Here is a 14,697-nt window from a genome sequence, read left to right as displayed (position 1 = left end):
AAATGACTATTTAGACGCTAGGATAAATATAGGATAAGTTGGCCCAATCCCGATCCAAGTAGGGCAACTTCCTTTCCATGTTCAACCAACATGCACATCCTCGGATTCAATCAAAAACTGCTCGAAATACCCTCCATTAGTCCCTGTTGTACCTATTAATAAAAACATACCGACATAAGATCTTATACAACAATTTGCATTAAAAACTGCGATTAAAGTGCTAAGAAGGAAAGTGCAAATGACACTAAATCTAGATATTTGTGCTAAATATCAACACCCCTCACTTAAACTTTGCTCGCCCTCGAGCAACCACTTATCCAACGTTCCCTTGTACTTCTTACACCGTATGCCACTCAAACAGGTCTACACACAGATTCGGATATATGACAGCTTTAAAACACATTAAAACATACACATTGAGCCAATCTCTCAAAAGTCATGCCAACTGCTTCAAAACAAACATTTTCTTACGCTTCCAAATATTAGCAACCAAATCTCTCAAGAAACGACACATTCAAAAACATGCATATGACTCGTACACCACTCAAAACACAAAGAGTCTACTACTTGACCGAGTGGGAGTACTTTACCCATCTCCTATCAATTATGTGTCCTCACCCAAAGAAGCTTTGTACATATTGCACACAAAGTTAACAACATCTGTCCATGGACATAAGTTGCAAACAAGATCGCTCACTCTCACAAAGAATATCCACTGCTCAAACAATAACGAACCATAGGCTTGCCCATAGTGTAACCGTTCCACAAATTAGAGTGAGATGAATTTAGGATCACTTAGGACTTGCATGGTTGTAATGTAGGCTAAGGGACGGGTAGGATATATTTTTGGAAATAGTGACTAACCTCCCTAAGCACTTTTAATACCTCACAACATAGTTTATTTAGCATCCTCCTTCGTCAACCGTGAATTTCAACCACAAGCTACCCATTCTATCCCGTCAACAATCATTTATTTTCTCAACTTTAAGCGCCATCCTATTTTCGACTAGCTAATGGGAAACCATATTAAGAAAGCAATTACTAAACGGAGCGCTTTCTATTTACTGTTTTTCGTTTTTTTTTTTTTTTTTCGCCTTGCACCCATACTTCCCACTACTAGCTTTCAAAACACTCCAGCGCACCAATAGCCTTCCTTTCTACTTCATTCAATGAACCCTCCCTTAGTTTCGCATCCCAACTCTAATTCCACAATTCGCAATTAAAAGTGACTAAGGAGTAAACAAAGATCAAAAAAATTGGTTAATAAAAACAACGGGGGTAGGCTATTTGGCTATTGTCAAAAGAAAAGCTAAAGGCTCAACGGGGTTGACTAGGGATATATATACACAAAGGGTAGGCAAGCGACGTTTCGAAATTTGGCTAACAAAGAAATGCCTAGATCACTTCCTAAACTTCTCACTCCATTTCACTTCACGAACACATCGGGCAAGTTCTAGTCATCACTATCAAGCATGGATCATATTAGAGTTTCCTCACATCACACACAACACATAATCAATATAAAACAGATTCATACAACCCTCCAATCAAGCACTATCACAAATTATGCCAAGTGGGTCATACATGAGTCAATGCAATTCACTACAAAGTGTTTCGAGAGAGGTTGCTTCTTTTCATGCATGCTTTGTAAACATCATCAAGAACAACTCATGGCTTTCACATTCCACCTAACCTGAGCACCTAGAATTCAAGTGGTCTAACAGGCTTGACTCCTACGACACCTTTTTACAAAAACTAAAAAAATCTAACCTGGTTCAAAGGTCCCCTCTTAGGAAAGAACCGAGGCTATAAGAAAACCTAAGGGGGTGGATGGTGTGTGCCACTAATGAGGGACTCAAGAAGCTACAGATCAAAATATTATTATTATTATTATTATTATTATTATTATTATTATTATTATTATTATTATTATTATTATTATTATTATTATTATTATTATTATTATTATTATTATTATTTTTGACTCTAAGGCTAACACAAACTACCAAAAAGAAACCTATGGCACTTGATCACCATCCTTAACCTCAAAATGTTGTTACAAGGGACGTATTTCCCACCCCACACTTAAATCATGCGCTTCCCTCGAAGCATATAGAATGAAAAAATTTAAAACCAAAGGCAAGAAATACTCCCTGTGGTCCCTTAGGGCCTTGTCGTCATCCTCATCAGACTCAGCCTCGCCATCAGATGGCTCGGCATCTTCTTCCTCCTCATTGTCAGCATCTTGTGCTTGAGATTCTTCTTTACTACCTTCCTCCATCTCGGCTGCTATGAGGTCAGCGGAACACAAGTCCTCGTCAGCGGGCAACTTGCCCTCCTCTCCGACCAGAATCGTGAGCGGGTGGTGTGAGGACACCCGCAAAACACACCGGAGAGGTCTAACTCAAATGCTCGCTTGCTATCACCGCAATCTTGTGGAGTACTGCGCCAATACGATGAACGAGCCGATCTTTCTTGGGTCTGGAGTTAAGTTAAGCTCGTTGCTCGATCGGGGGGACTTGACATTAGAGATGTCAATCATATTATCCGGGCACTCAAGCACCCTGTCATACTTACTCTCTAAATGCGGGACAACCTCCTCAGGTATGCTGTAAGTGTGTTACCGAACTAAGCTTAAGGGATTTTCCCTCTCTGATGCGGATCATATCCTGAAACATCAAGTATCCAAGGTTGACAGGTTACCCCGTCAAGAAGAAGTACACGATGGCCACTCGCTCTTTCAACATGGTAGTGAAGTGGTCAAGTGGCATAATGTGGTAGTTGAGCAGTTTTAGCCACACTCGTGCTTCCTTCATGAAATCACCCATTAGCATAGTCTTGTGCTTCCTAGGGTCCTCTCTGTATCGTGTCCACTTGGCCTTGGAATCAGGCCCTCACAGGGTTTTCCGAATGGCTTTATAGTCAGGCCTTTTGATAAACTCAAGCAATGGCCCCACGGGATGGTCGGGAACTCCTAATTGTGCACACAAAGTGGAGGCTGTCAACGACACCCATTCATCTCTCAATTTCACCGAATGATGAGGCTCGCCACCCTCTGTTCTTGCCAAAATGATGTTGGAGTAAAGCTCCAGAACAATGTCAATGTTGACCGGCCCTGGGTTATCAAATACCGAGTTCCAGTCCATTCCGATTATTTCATTGTAAATTCCCCTGAAATTTTTCTTCAATGTTACCTTATTGACAGCCTGTTCATGCACATATCAGCCAGAGGGAACTCTTTGTACCATGCTTCTGCCAAACCAGTCCCGTGGAAGGTGGGCCGCGGCCTCTGGGAAGAAGCTCGAGGTATAGGGACCACTGGTTGCTTGCCACTACGAGTTGTTGCCCCTTTCTTAGTAGCGGTGTGCTTTCCCTCTCTACTCCTTTTGGAACCTTGTGAGGGGCCCGACTCGTCAACTTTACCTTTTCCCTTGGTCACCATTGTACCTGTAGAGATACACAATACCACCATCCAACGGTATTAGCAAATTTAGCCCAAGTGAGGTCGTGAAATGACCCCACACTTATTGTACGCTAACATTTCACTTTGTTGCCTGCAAGTTAAGCCCAAGTGTGGGGTCGTGAAACACCCCACACTTACTACAAGCTAATCTAGAGACTAAAACGACAAAATTAATGAGACCAAAGATTCAAAAAGAAAAACAACTCAAAAAAAAAACTATTCTACAAAACAAGGAAAATCATGTTGGAGGACCTAAGGGTGTTCACGGCAATGCCCCATGGTTTTGAATGTTGTTTCAAGTTTATTTGCTACTCAAGACTTCACAAAAATCACAAGAAATTTAATTTGGGAATTTTATCAAATAACTTGTGGGCATAGGACTATCCCTTGGAGTTTTGCAACAATGGAGGATTATAAAGCCCTCCCTTATTTTTGGGACTCATTGTTCTTGCATCCAACACCCATTACCACACAACAATACCAAACCCTCCCCCCAATTCGCCCAACCCCATAAACCATGGTTTATCAATGTTCCATACCAACACAAAGGGGAAAAAGGGAAAGGGGTTTCTATGAGTGAAAGCACACGAAATCTTACCTTGTGTTGTAATGTGAGATGATTGACACTACCTTTCTTATAGTTGAACGGGATTGGGAGAAGGATTTTAGGATTTGGGTTCGAGTGGGGGTGTTTTGTAAAGAGAGGGTGAATGTTTGTGAGAAGTAGGGTTATTGGGTGGTCGTCCGTGTCTTATTCTTTTAAAAAAAATTGAACCGGCCGGTCGAGGCGTGCGGCCAGCGCGACGCATGACCAACGCACAACACCCCTCCCCACCCCCTTTCGGAACTTTATACTTAGAAAATTTTTGACTGCGAGTGTCGAACATGCGGCGCGCCATGCGACGCGTGACCAACGCACAACACCCCCCCCCCCCCCCCCCCCCCCCTTTCTGAACTTTATACTTAGCCAAATTTTTGGCCTGCTTACCTTGTGTGCGATTCCCATGCGACGCATAGGAAAAACACAAACAAACCTGGATCTCGATTCTTACTGTTTTGCATTCGTTTCGAGTTCCCGTGCCTCCCTTTGCCCTGCAAACAAACATGACATATATGCTACAAAAGTTGGGTTGCCTCCCAACCAGCGCCTTAGTTAAGGTGGTGGCACGACACTTTTTGTACTTTTATTTTATTTTGAATTTTTACATTACTAACTCGGGTTGCCTCCCGAGAAATGCCTTAGTTAAAGTTGTCACGACCCAACCCCGTAGGCCGTGACTAGTGCCCTAGCTGGGCACTCGTACACACCTGCTAACTATAATCAGTCCACCGCGAGCATAATAAGGACTTATACACACAGAAAGGAAAAGCGTCGCATATATATACATTTCGCACATATGCCGGCAAGGCTATCATAATATACATAACATGTCAAAACATATCTACGTACGACAGGAAAGCGCCGGCGGGGTGGGACCGCCCAAAACATAAATCACACGGACATAGCCGAACGATTCCACTATTCACAACCCACACATATGTCTACGGACCTCTAGAGAGTAATCACGTAACCATATGACGGGACGGGCCCCCGCCGTGCCCCGACATAAACGTACATATATACAACGAAGGAATCTTTACCAAAATATGGGCTCGGACAAGGGAGCGCTCCAAGACAAGGGGAATGGATGTCCTAAAGGCGGCGGATCACCAAAACGATCGTACGTGCCGCGGGCATGAAACGCGGCCCCCGAAGAAGGGGTCGAAGACGGATTATGTCGAGTACGTAAAGCGTGGAATACGCAAGAAACGTAATCGTGCCGAAGTAAGGTGAGTATAGCAAATTAGTACAGTAACGTGAAACCACAAGACTTGCCTTTGAAACATAAACTATGCATGTCAATATCATATCCAATTCACTATAGGACTTAGAAACATGAGTGAATAATCATCTTGTACATATGCATATACAACGTGTCCCGGCCTACCCAGCCGAGGGACTCGGTAGATAAAATCATCATGTCATCATATCATCATAAATATACACCGTACCCGGCCCTCTAGTGAGGGACTCGGTGAACAAAATCATCATATAATCATGTCATCATATCATCATATATATATACCGTTCGACCCTACTAGCCGAGGGACCTTGAATAAGATCGTGTCTATCATGTATATCATACTCGGCCCATCCCGCGGGCCGCGCCATCATCATATCATCATATATATATATACCGTACCCGGCCCTCTAGTGAGGGACTCGGTGTGTACCGTACCCGGCCCTTTCGGGACTCGGTGAGCAATGCAACAACTGTGCACGAATACATACCCGACCCGGGACTCGGTGAAAGATATCATGACAACATGCACGAGCAGAGTAGTGAGCAACCATATGCACATAAATCATCTTTTAGGACTTGATAGGTAAGTAGACAAATCAATGCTCGAGTATCCGAATAATAGTCACGCTCAGGACTCTTGAAATATCATTACGAAATATGTCACATAACGTCTCAGGGATCATAAACATGTATCAAGCCAATCCGAGCACGCCTATGAAAGTTACGGGCATTATTCATTATAGAATCCTTCACGAACATATCATAGCAATCCGAGACCATATATGAAAGTTAGGGATATTATACATTATAGAACACTTTAGGAATAAAAACTCTTTATGCAACATTCATTATCTAGACATACAAAAGACTCGAGGGCAATAGCTCGACTACATTAAGAGTGCGAATATCAAGAAGCGAATAAGAATCGTAGACATGCTCGGATCTTAAGAGTAGAGTTACCCCAAGGCTTATATCGTATCATACTTACATCTAGGACATGCCAAAAGAAAGAAAGAAAGGCTAAGCTTTACATACCTTGTCCGCTTCCTAAGCTAGTCAGGACTTAAGTCTCGGGCTTCCCAAGATCTACAACAACGTCATTAGATACCAAGCTAGCACTTTATTTACAGAAATTCGGGCAGTATTTCCCCTATAAATTCAACAACCCCGAGAATTCAACTTGGCCAAATCATCAACAACAATACCAACAACCATACTAACAACATCAATAATTAACTCAAAACGCATTCTAATGTTAGTAACTCTTTCCTACATAATTCGAAAACATTCCATTTACATTCAAATCAACCACATACAATCAAGCCAACATTAATGCTCACACGTTCAAGTACTAACCGAGATCCTTCAAACAAGACTCAAGAACACTTCAAACAATCCGCACAATATTTAAAACAACCCAACCAATATGCAACACCACCTGAAACTTCCCAACTTCAATAGGAACAACAACAACACATTTCTTTCTTCCAAATTCATGAACTACACCAACAATTCACACGTTGACAACATCATTCCCATAAATATAAGAAACTATATTAAAATCACATTAGCTTCTAAAACAGCCCACAACCGATTACAACCTCAACTTGAACCATTAAACCTTCATTTTCATCATAGAATCCATAACAACAACAACCAAAATACTAAGTAAAACCAATTCACCATACTACCAAGGCGACCCCATACGGCTACAACATCAACACCATAATTTCATGAATTGCATTCATTTCCACATACTACAACATACACAAACCATCCATAACACATATAAAAGGATATTAAACCTTACATTTATGACTTAGTTCCACAACTTGGCTAGGGTTTGTGCTTTGCAAGAATGAATGTTTGGCTTGCTCCAACAACTACTTCACATTAATAAGGACCTTCCAATTGATTGAAATGCTAGAAGAAAATTATTCTTGGATTACTATTCATGGTCATCAAATTTGGTCAGCCATGGCCGAATGGTCTCTCTCTTTCTCCAAGCTTCTCCAATTTTCTTAAGTGTTGAAAAAGATGAATATGTCTTGCTAGTCATCTAGTATACACATATATAATTCATCCATGTGTTCCATGCCCCACACATTGCTTGGATCAATTAGATTTGGCCAAGCCATGGGTAGGAACCCACCTCATGCCACACGGCCAACTTGGCCTTTTGTTCTTGATTAATTAACTTTTAACCCCAAATTTTCCTTAATATTCCATACCAATAAAATCATAAGCAACTTATGCCTTAAAACAATATTGGAGGTTAAAAGTCTCTACCTCGTATCCCGGAATAGTCTTGTCCTTAACTTATCGCAGTTAGCTCGGAATGTCCCAATGTACAAAATACGGGATATATAACAAACGTCGCGACACGACGCAGATTCTTTTCTACTCATCATTAAGGAGCACTTGCTCCTTCTCGTTGTCAAAATCACCGCCCCAATATCGCTTGAGACGCTGCCCATTCACCAAGAACTTGCGCACCCCATCCATGGTTTGTATCTCGACTGCACCATGGGGGGTGATTCTAGTCACTACAAATGGTCCAGACCAACGGGACTTAAGCTTGCCCGGAAACAACCTCAGTCTCGAGTTAAAGAGTAGTACCTGCTGCCCTGGCACGAACTCACGATGCTGGATATGCTTGTCGTGCCATCTCTTAGTCTTCTCCTTGTATAGCTTTGCATTCTCATATGCCCCTAGTCTGAATTCATCAAGCTCATGTAGTTGGAGCAATCTTTTCTCTCCCACTACATTCATATCAAGATTGAGCTTTTTTATTTCCCAATATGCTTTATGCTCTAATTCAACCAGCAGATGACACGCTTTCTCATAAACTAACCTGTAAGGAGACGCTCCGATGGGGGGTTTTATATCTTTGTGCGATACGCCCACAAAGCGTCATCCAACTTTATTGCCCAGTCCTTCCTCTGAGCATTCACGGTCTTCTCTAGGATTTGCTTCACTTCTCTGTTCGAGACCTCACACATCTGCATGTCCGTGGGTGGTGGCAGTAGAGATTTTATGCTTCACCCCATACTTTGCTAGAAGGTTCTTCAACAAGCTATTGCAGAAGTGTGCACCACCATCACTAATCATTGCCCGCGGGGTTCCAAACCTTACGAATATATTCTTTTGCACAAAATTTACCACCACCTTCGCATCATTGGTTGGGAGAGGCACTGCCTCTACCCATTTTGAAACATAGTCGATAACAAGCAGAATGTACTTGTTACCGAAGGATAGAGGGAAGGGACCCATAAAATCGATACCCCAGACGTCAAATATTTCTACCTCCAATATGTTTGTCAAAGGCATCTCGTGCCTCTTAGAGATGTGTCATGAGCATCTTTGAAAAGAGTGGGCCAATAGAAGCCAGATTGTAAAACCTTAGCAGCAGTACGATCACCCTGAAAGTGCCCTCCATATGGGGAAGAATGACAACTCTCCAACACTTGACTCACCTCGGTCTGTGGAATGCATCTCCGCACTAACTGATCAGTCTCTTGCTTGAATAAATACGGCTCATCCCATATATAAAATCGGGAGTCATGATACAGCTTCTTTCTCTGCTGTGAGGTGGCTTCTGGGGGGTACACCCCACTTACAATCAAGTTCACAATATCAGCATACCATAGGACTTCGGCAGCGGGAATGGCAAATAGCTGCTCATCAGGGAACGACTCTCGAATTTAGATGTCCTGCACAAAATGATCATGGTTGTCCAATCTAGACAAGTGGTCTGCGACTTGGTTCTCAGCTCCTTTACGATCCTTAATCTCAATATCAAATTCCTGCAAAAGGATAATCCACCGAATCAACCTGGGTTTAGCATCCTTCTTGCTGAACAAGTAGCGAATGGCTGCGTGGTCTGTATAGACAATAACATGTGTCCCAACGAGATAGGACCGAAACTTATCAAACGCATAAACCACAGCTAGCAGCTCCTTCTCTGTCACAGTGTAATTCACTTGGGCAGCGTCTAACATCTTGCTTGCATAGTAGATAGAATGAAAAACTTTCTCTCGTCGCTGTCCCAACACATTTCCCCACAAAGATTGTCACTTGCATCACACATCAACTCGAATGGCAAGTTCCAGTCAGGTGAAATGATTATTGGTGCGGTTACCAATCTCTTCTTTAGACCTTCAAAGGCCTTAATACAAGCATCATCGAATAGGAATTTCACCTCATTTTCAAGTAACCTGCACATCGGACTTGAGATCTTTGAAAAATCCTTTATGAAGCGTCTGTAGAATCCTGCATGCCCTAGGAAACTGCGCACACCCTTGACTGATACAGGGGGTGGCAGCTTCTCAATGACCTCTACTTTAGCACGATCCACCTCCAGCCCTCTCTTTAAAATCTTGTGCCCAAGGACGATGCCTTCTCGGACCATAATGTGACATTTTTTCCAATTTAAGACCAGGTTAGTCTCTTCACAACTCGCAAGTACTCGGTCTAGATTCTTCAGGCAAACCTCAAAAGAGTTCCTAAATACTGAAAAATCATCCATGAACACTTCTACAAAGTTCTCAACCATCTCTAAAAAAATAGCCATCATACACCTTTGGAAAGTCGCTGGTGCATTACACAACCCAAATGGCATGCGTTTGAAAGCATATGTACCATATGGATATGTAAACGTGATCTTCTCATGATCCTCTGGAGCAAAGCTATTTGATTGTCGCCAGAATAGCCATCTAGAAAATAATAAAACTCTTGCCCGGCTAACCTGTCTAGCATTTGATCTATGAAGGGAATGGGATAGTGATCCTTTCTGGTTGCCTCGTTCAACTTGCGATAATCTGTGCAAATTCTCCATCCAGTGATTGTTCTAGTAGGAATGAGCTCGTTTTTGTCATTTGTCACAACTGTCATCCCTCCTTTCTTCGGGACGCATTGCACCGGGCTCATCCTCCATGAGTATCTTGTGCATGCATAGAGCGGAGCTAATTCCCTGAATATCAGATATCTGCCACCCCAATGCCCTTTTGTGAGACTTCAATACTTCCAAACAAATACTAACCTCTTCGGTGGTCAACTCTGCTGCCAATATCACTGGCAATGTATCACCCTCGCCTAAGAATGCATTTTTAAGATGGGCGGGCAGAGGCTTCAATTCCAACTTCGGAGGCTCTTCAATTGATAACTTCAGAGTTACTCCCATTGTCCTGTCTAAGTGCTCAAACTCTCTGCCGAATATAAATACTTGCCATATCCGGAGAGTCGCACCATCTCGCGCCGCCGTGTCACCAAACATATCATCCCCTACCAAGGCTCTCTCGATGGACCATGAGAAGTGATGAGTGGCCTTCGTGTATCATCATTCAGAACAGTAATGGCGGACAGCTCCTCATAGATTGCAGGCATCTTCAGAACTTGGTATACATTGAAGACCTCAAATTTATCATGTACTCTCATGGTGAGCTGCCCGGCAGCTACATCAATAAGTACTCTCCCTGTGGCCAAGAATGGACGTCTCAAAATAAATAGGACTTCCGGGTCTGGCTCGAAGTACAAAATCACGAAGTCTGCAGGAATTATCAACGACCCCACTTGCACCAGTACATCTTCAATAATGCCTTCTGGTCTTGCTAACGATCTGTCCCCCAGCTGAAGAACAATAGTGGTTGGTTTGGGCACTCCCAAACCTAACTTTCTGAAGATAGATGAAGGCATCAGATTTATACTTGCACCAAGATCACATAGTGCTCGAGCAATAACCTGCTTCCCAATAGAAATCTCAATCGTGAAACTGCCGGGATCTTTCAACTTAGTGGGCAACCTATTTTGAATCCGCGAAATGCACTCCTTAGTAAGTGCAACGGTAGCATATACTGTGAATTGGCTTTTATTTACAACAATATCTTTGATGTACTTCGCATACTTTGGAATACCCTGCAGCATATCAACCAATGGGACATTTACGTGTACCTGCTTAAGTAAATCAAGAAACTTTTTGTAAGTTGCCTCTTCTTTCTGTTTTGCCAGATGTTGAGGGAAGGGAGGTGGTGGCTTTGCAACCACGGGCTGTGGTTGCTTTGTCACTGGTGTCTTGATTACCCTTTCTTCTTCAATCATCTCCTCGGTAATCTTCTCTTCCTCAGCTTCTACTCCACTGGTTTTCTTCTGAGCTACTTCCTCTGGTTCTCTCCCATGTCGAAGAGTCACAGCATTACAAGGCTTGGGATTCACATCCATATTACTTGGAAGTCCTCCAGGTGGTCTAGTATTTTGTACACCAGCTATCTGTCCCATCTGCCTCTCTAAATTCCGCACAGCCAAATTGCGATTCTGATTATCTGCTATCAACTTCTGCTGGTCTATCATCATCTTTTGCATATCACCCATCATCTTTTTCATCATCTCTTCCATACTGTTCGTGGGTGCTTGAGGCACAGATGTTGGCTGATAGTTCTGTTTCTGATTACCTGGGTTGTCACTCCACTTGAAATTCGGGTGATTCCTCCAATTTGGGTTGTAGGAATTCTCGTATTGATTGTTGTTTCCTTGCCCCTTGCTTGCATTACCCACAAAGTATATGGATGCGGGATTTGCAGGGCATTCATCACTATTGTGACCTTTTCCACTGACTTCACAAAAAACGATGGCTTGTTGCGCACGTACGCACGTGATGGAGCTTGCGCAGCAGTTAACTTCTTGATTTCAGTGCGCATGGCATCAATCTGTGCTGATAGTGTTGTAAAATTATCTACTTCAAAGATACCTGGTGCTTTCCTAATTGAACTGCTAGCTGCATCATCCAGCCAGTCTGGAGTGCTCTGAGTAAACCTGTTCAATAGTGTGAATAGTTCTTCATAGCTTAGATCAAGAGCACCGCCTCCTGCCGGCAAAAGTGTCTAGTGATGACTTATCTTGGGCATCCAGACTCTCAATAAATGTGTGTGCCAGAACTTCATTCGTCTGATGATGGTGAGGACAATCTTTGAGAAAACCCTTAAACCTCTCCCAGGCTTGACAAATTTTCTCCATTTTTCTGCCTGAATGACATGATCTCCCTTCGGAGGCGAGCGGTCTTTCTTTGGTGGAAAGAACTTTGTTAAGAATTTTGTCGCCAAGTCATCCCACATAGTGATAGAATTGGCGGGCTCCGCTAATAACCAGTTACTTGCATTCCCCAATAGAGAGAAGGGGAACAGTGTCAGCCGCACATATTCTTTAGTGACCCTTCCGATGCAAAAGTATCGACAATGCGAGAAAAGTATGGATGTGACGGCGAGGATCCTCGTGCGACATTCCCGTGAATTTCCCACTAGAGTGAAGTAGTTGAATCATAGGATGCTTCAGCTCAAAGTGCCCTTCGATGGTGGGCTTGACAATGCTTGAAGTGACATCCGTCACAAGAGGCACTGCAACCTCTCTCACTTTCATTGGTTGATTATTAGCCATGACCACAGGTAACTCTACGACAGCCTGCGGGTTCTGCAATAAATTCAAATCTCTCCTGCGCCGATTGAAAGTACGTTCAGGCTCAGGATCGAATTCCTCAAGATTGTTTTGACTCGCAGTCCTTCGCATTCGAGCAAAGTACCTGAAATCAAGTAGCAGCTAAGATCAAGACGTTAATACCTGGATAAGTATAGCAATACAATTTATTATGGCAAAAATAATTGACTTCTAAGTCCCCGGCAACGGCGCCAAAAACTTGTTGCGTCCAAATGCACACGCAAGTGTACGTGGTCGTACAAGTAATATAGTGATTATCTAAAATCGGATATCGAACCCACAGAGACTTATGACCAATACTTTCACTAAAATAAACTATTGCTACTACCTATACAAGTAAAGAATAAAAGTTTTGGTTGTTTTATAAACTAATCTTTGTAATAAAAATAACTAACAATTTAACCAGAATTTATGCTAAGAACGTATTTGAATACTGCTTTTATCAAGATTTGAGAAGTATTCTAGGGTCGTGGTCTGTTCACTAATCCTATTGAGTCATTCAAGTATCTCACCTTAGCAACTTTGTTCACAATTGTCAATTAACCGGATTATTAATCTCGTAGTGTTCTCCCAAACTACTACTCGCCGATTCAAGATAATTCGCCTCCTATATTCCTATGGTATTGACCTATCAAGAATGCAATAAGAGCACGGCATGAAATTGATTGCGGTAACTAAGTATATTCCTATCCTAGTCACAAATCCTGGCCCAACTATAGGGATATTCAGATCACAATCTCGTTACTCCTTCTCCATATTGACAACGTCTTTCCCAAGCACGGGTATCAATTAGTAATTAGAACTCAACTGTTGCGCAAACAATCAAGCAATTAAGAACAGAAGTAAAGAGGCAATTGCATACGAACAAGCTACTAAGATTGAAATACTTGTCAAACGTCAATATTCATGGCTGCGCCACGACTCCAGAATTACAGTGTTTAGTTACACATGATTCGAGTATGGAAACAAGAATTCATGATTAACATAGGGTTTCAATGTAAAGAAAAATAATAAAAGAGGAATAAAACCTAGAAAGAGTTTCCCTAGTCTCAAAATTCGTCCAAGCCGCCTTTCTAATGTTAAAAACTACTATTTATACGCTAGGGTAAATATAGGATAAGTTGGCCTAATCCCGATCCAAGTAGGACAACGGCGCGCTTTGTGCGCGGCTATGCGACGCGTAGCCGGTGCATGATCTCCTCTGTGTGTTGCTTGTGCGGCGCATGGCCAATGCATGGCCTGTCTGAGATTCAGAGATGGGGTTTTTGTGTCTTTGGCTGTGTGACGCATAGCCAGCGCATGAGGCCCTTCAGTGGTCGGATTCTGCCTTCACGTCTTTGGAACTTCCTTCCCATGTTCAACCAACATGCACATCCCCGGATTCAATAAAAAACTACTCGAAATACCCTCTATTGGTCCCTGTTGTACCTATTAATAAAACATACCAACATAAGATCTTATACAACAATTTGCATTAAAAAATGAGATTAAACTGCTAAGAAGGGAAGTGCAAATGACACTAAATCTAGATATTTGTGCCAAATATCAGTGGCAAAAGATGGGGCATGCTCACAACAAACAACTCAGAGTCTTTCAATGGCTTGCTGAAATCTGCTCGGGGACTACCTGTCACCGCAATGCTGAGAATGACTTTCAAGCAGGTTGTGGAGCGATTTATGGTTAGGACAACGCAGGCCGGAGCGATATTAACCGAAGGCGGGACATGGATGCCAAAGACCTACACTAAGATGGAGCATTATAGAAAAAAATGCGAGCTTCACAAAAAATGACCTAGTATGACCCCATTCAATGTGTGTATGAAATTAGGACGGGTTATAAAACGGTAAGCGTGGAAACGTGCATACCGTTTATGAGGCAACAAGAACATACACTTGTGGTAAATGGCAA

At 42.5% G+C, this 14,697-nt stretch overlaps 1 protein-coding gene and 1 non-coding gene across 2 annotated transcripts; one reads left to right on the top strand and one right to left on the bottom strand.

Annotated features, from left to right (window-relative positions):
• Positions 1-10,590: 10,590 nt before the first annotated feature.
• Positions 10,591-12,315, bottom strand: LOC132047473 (uncharacterized). The gene is made up of 3 exons (XM_059438514.1): positions 12,161-12,315; positions 11,950-12,114; positions 10,591-11,842 (listed from the first exon to the last, which is right to left on the bottom strand). The coding sequence occupies exons 1-3, from the start codon at positions 12,313-12,315 to the stop codon at positions 10,591-10,593; spliced, it is 1,572 nt and encodes a 523-aa protein (XP_059294497.1).
• LOC132048461 (small nucleolar RNA R71) lies at positions 12,248-12,352 on the top strand. The gene has a single exon (XR_009412994.1). It is a non-coding gene; the product is annotated as a small nucleolar RNA R71 (small nucleolar RNA).
• The last annotated feature ends 2,345 nt before the right edge of the window (positions 12,353-14,697 follow it).

This window comes from Lycium ferocissimum, chromosome 2 (genome assembly GCF_029784015.1).
Source record: "Lycium ferocissimum isolate CSIRO_LF1 chromosome 2, AGI_CSIRO_Lferr_CH_V1, whole genome shotgun sequence".
NCBI lineage: Eukaryota > Viridiplantae > Streptophyta > Magnoliopsida > Solanales > Solanaceae > Lycium > Lycium ferocissimum.
Note: the sequence above shows the minus strand (reverse complement) of the source record. Positions and strands in the feature narration are given on the sequence as shown.

Coding starts and splice junctions, on each gene's coding strand:
- LOC132047473 (XM_059438514.1), bottom strand. CDS start 12,315: ATGGAGAAAATTTGTCAAGCCTGGGAGAGGTTTAAGGGTTTTCTCAAA. Junction 12,115..12,160: donor ACTTTTGCCGGCAGGAGGCG/GTGCTCTTGATC, acceptor ACTATTGAACAG/GTTTACTCAGAGCACTCCAG. Junction 11,843..11,949: donor GCGCAAGCTCCATCACGTGC/GTACGTGCGCAA, acceptor GGGTAATGCAAG/CAAGGGGCAAGGAAACAACA.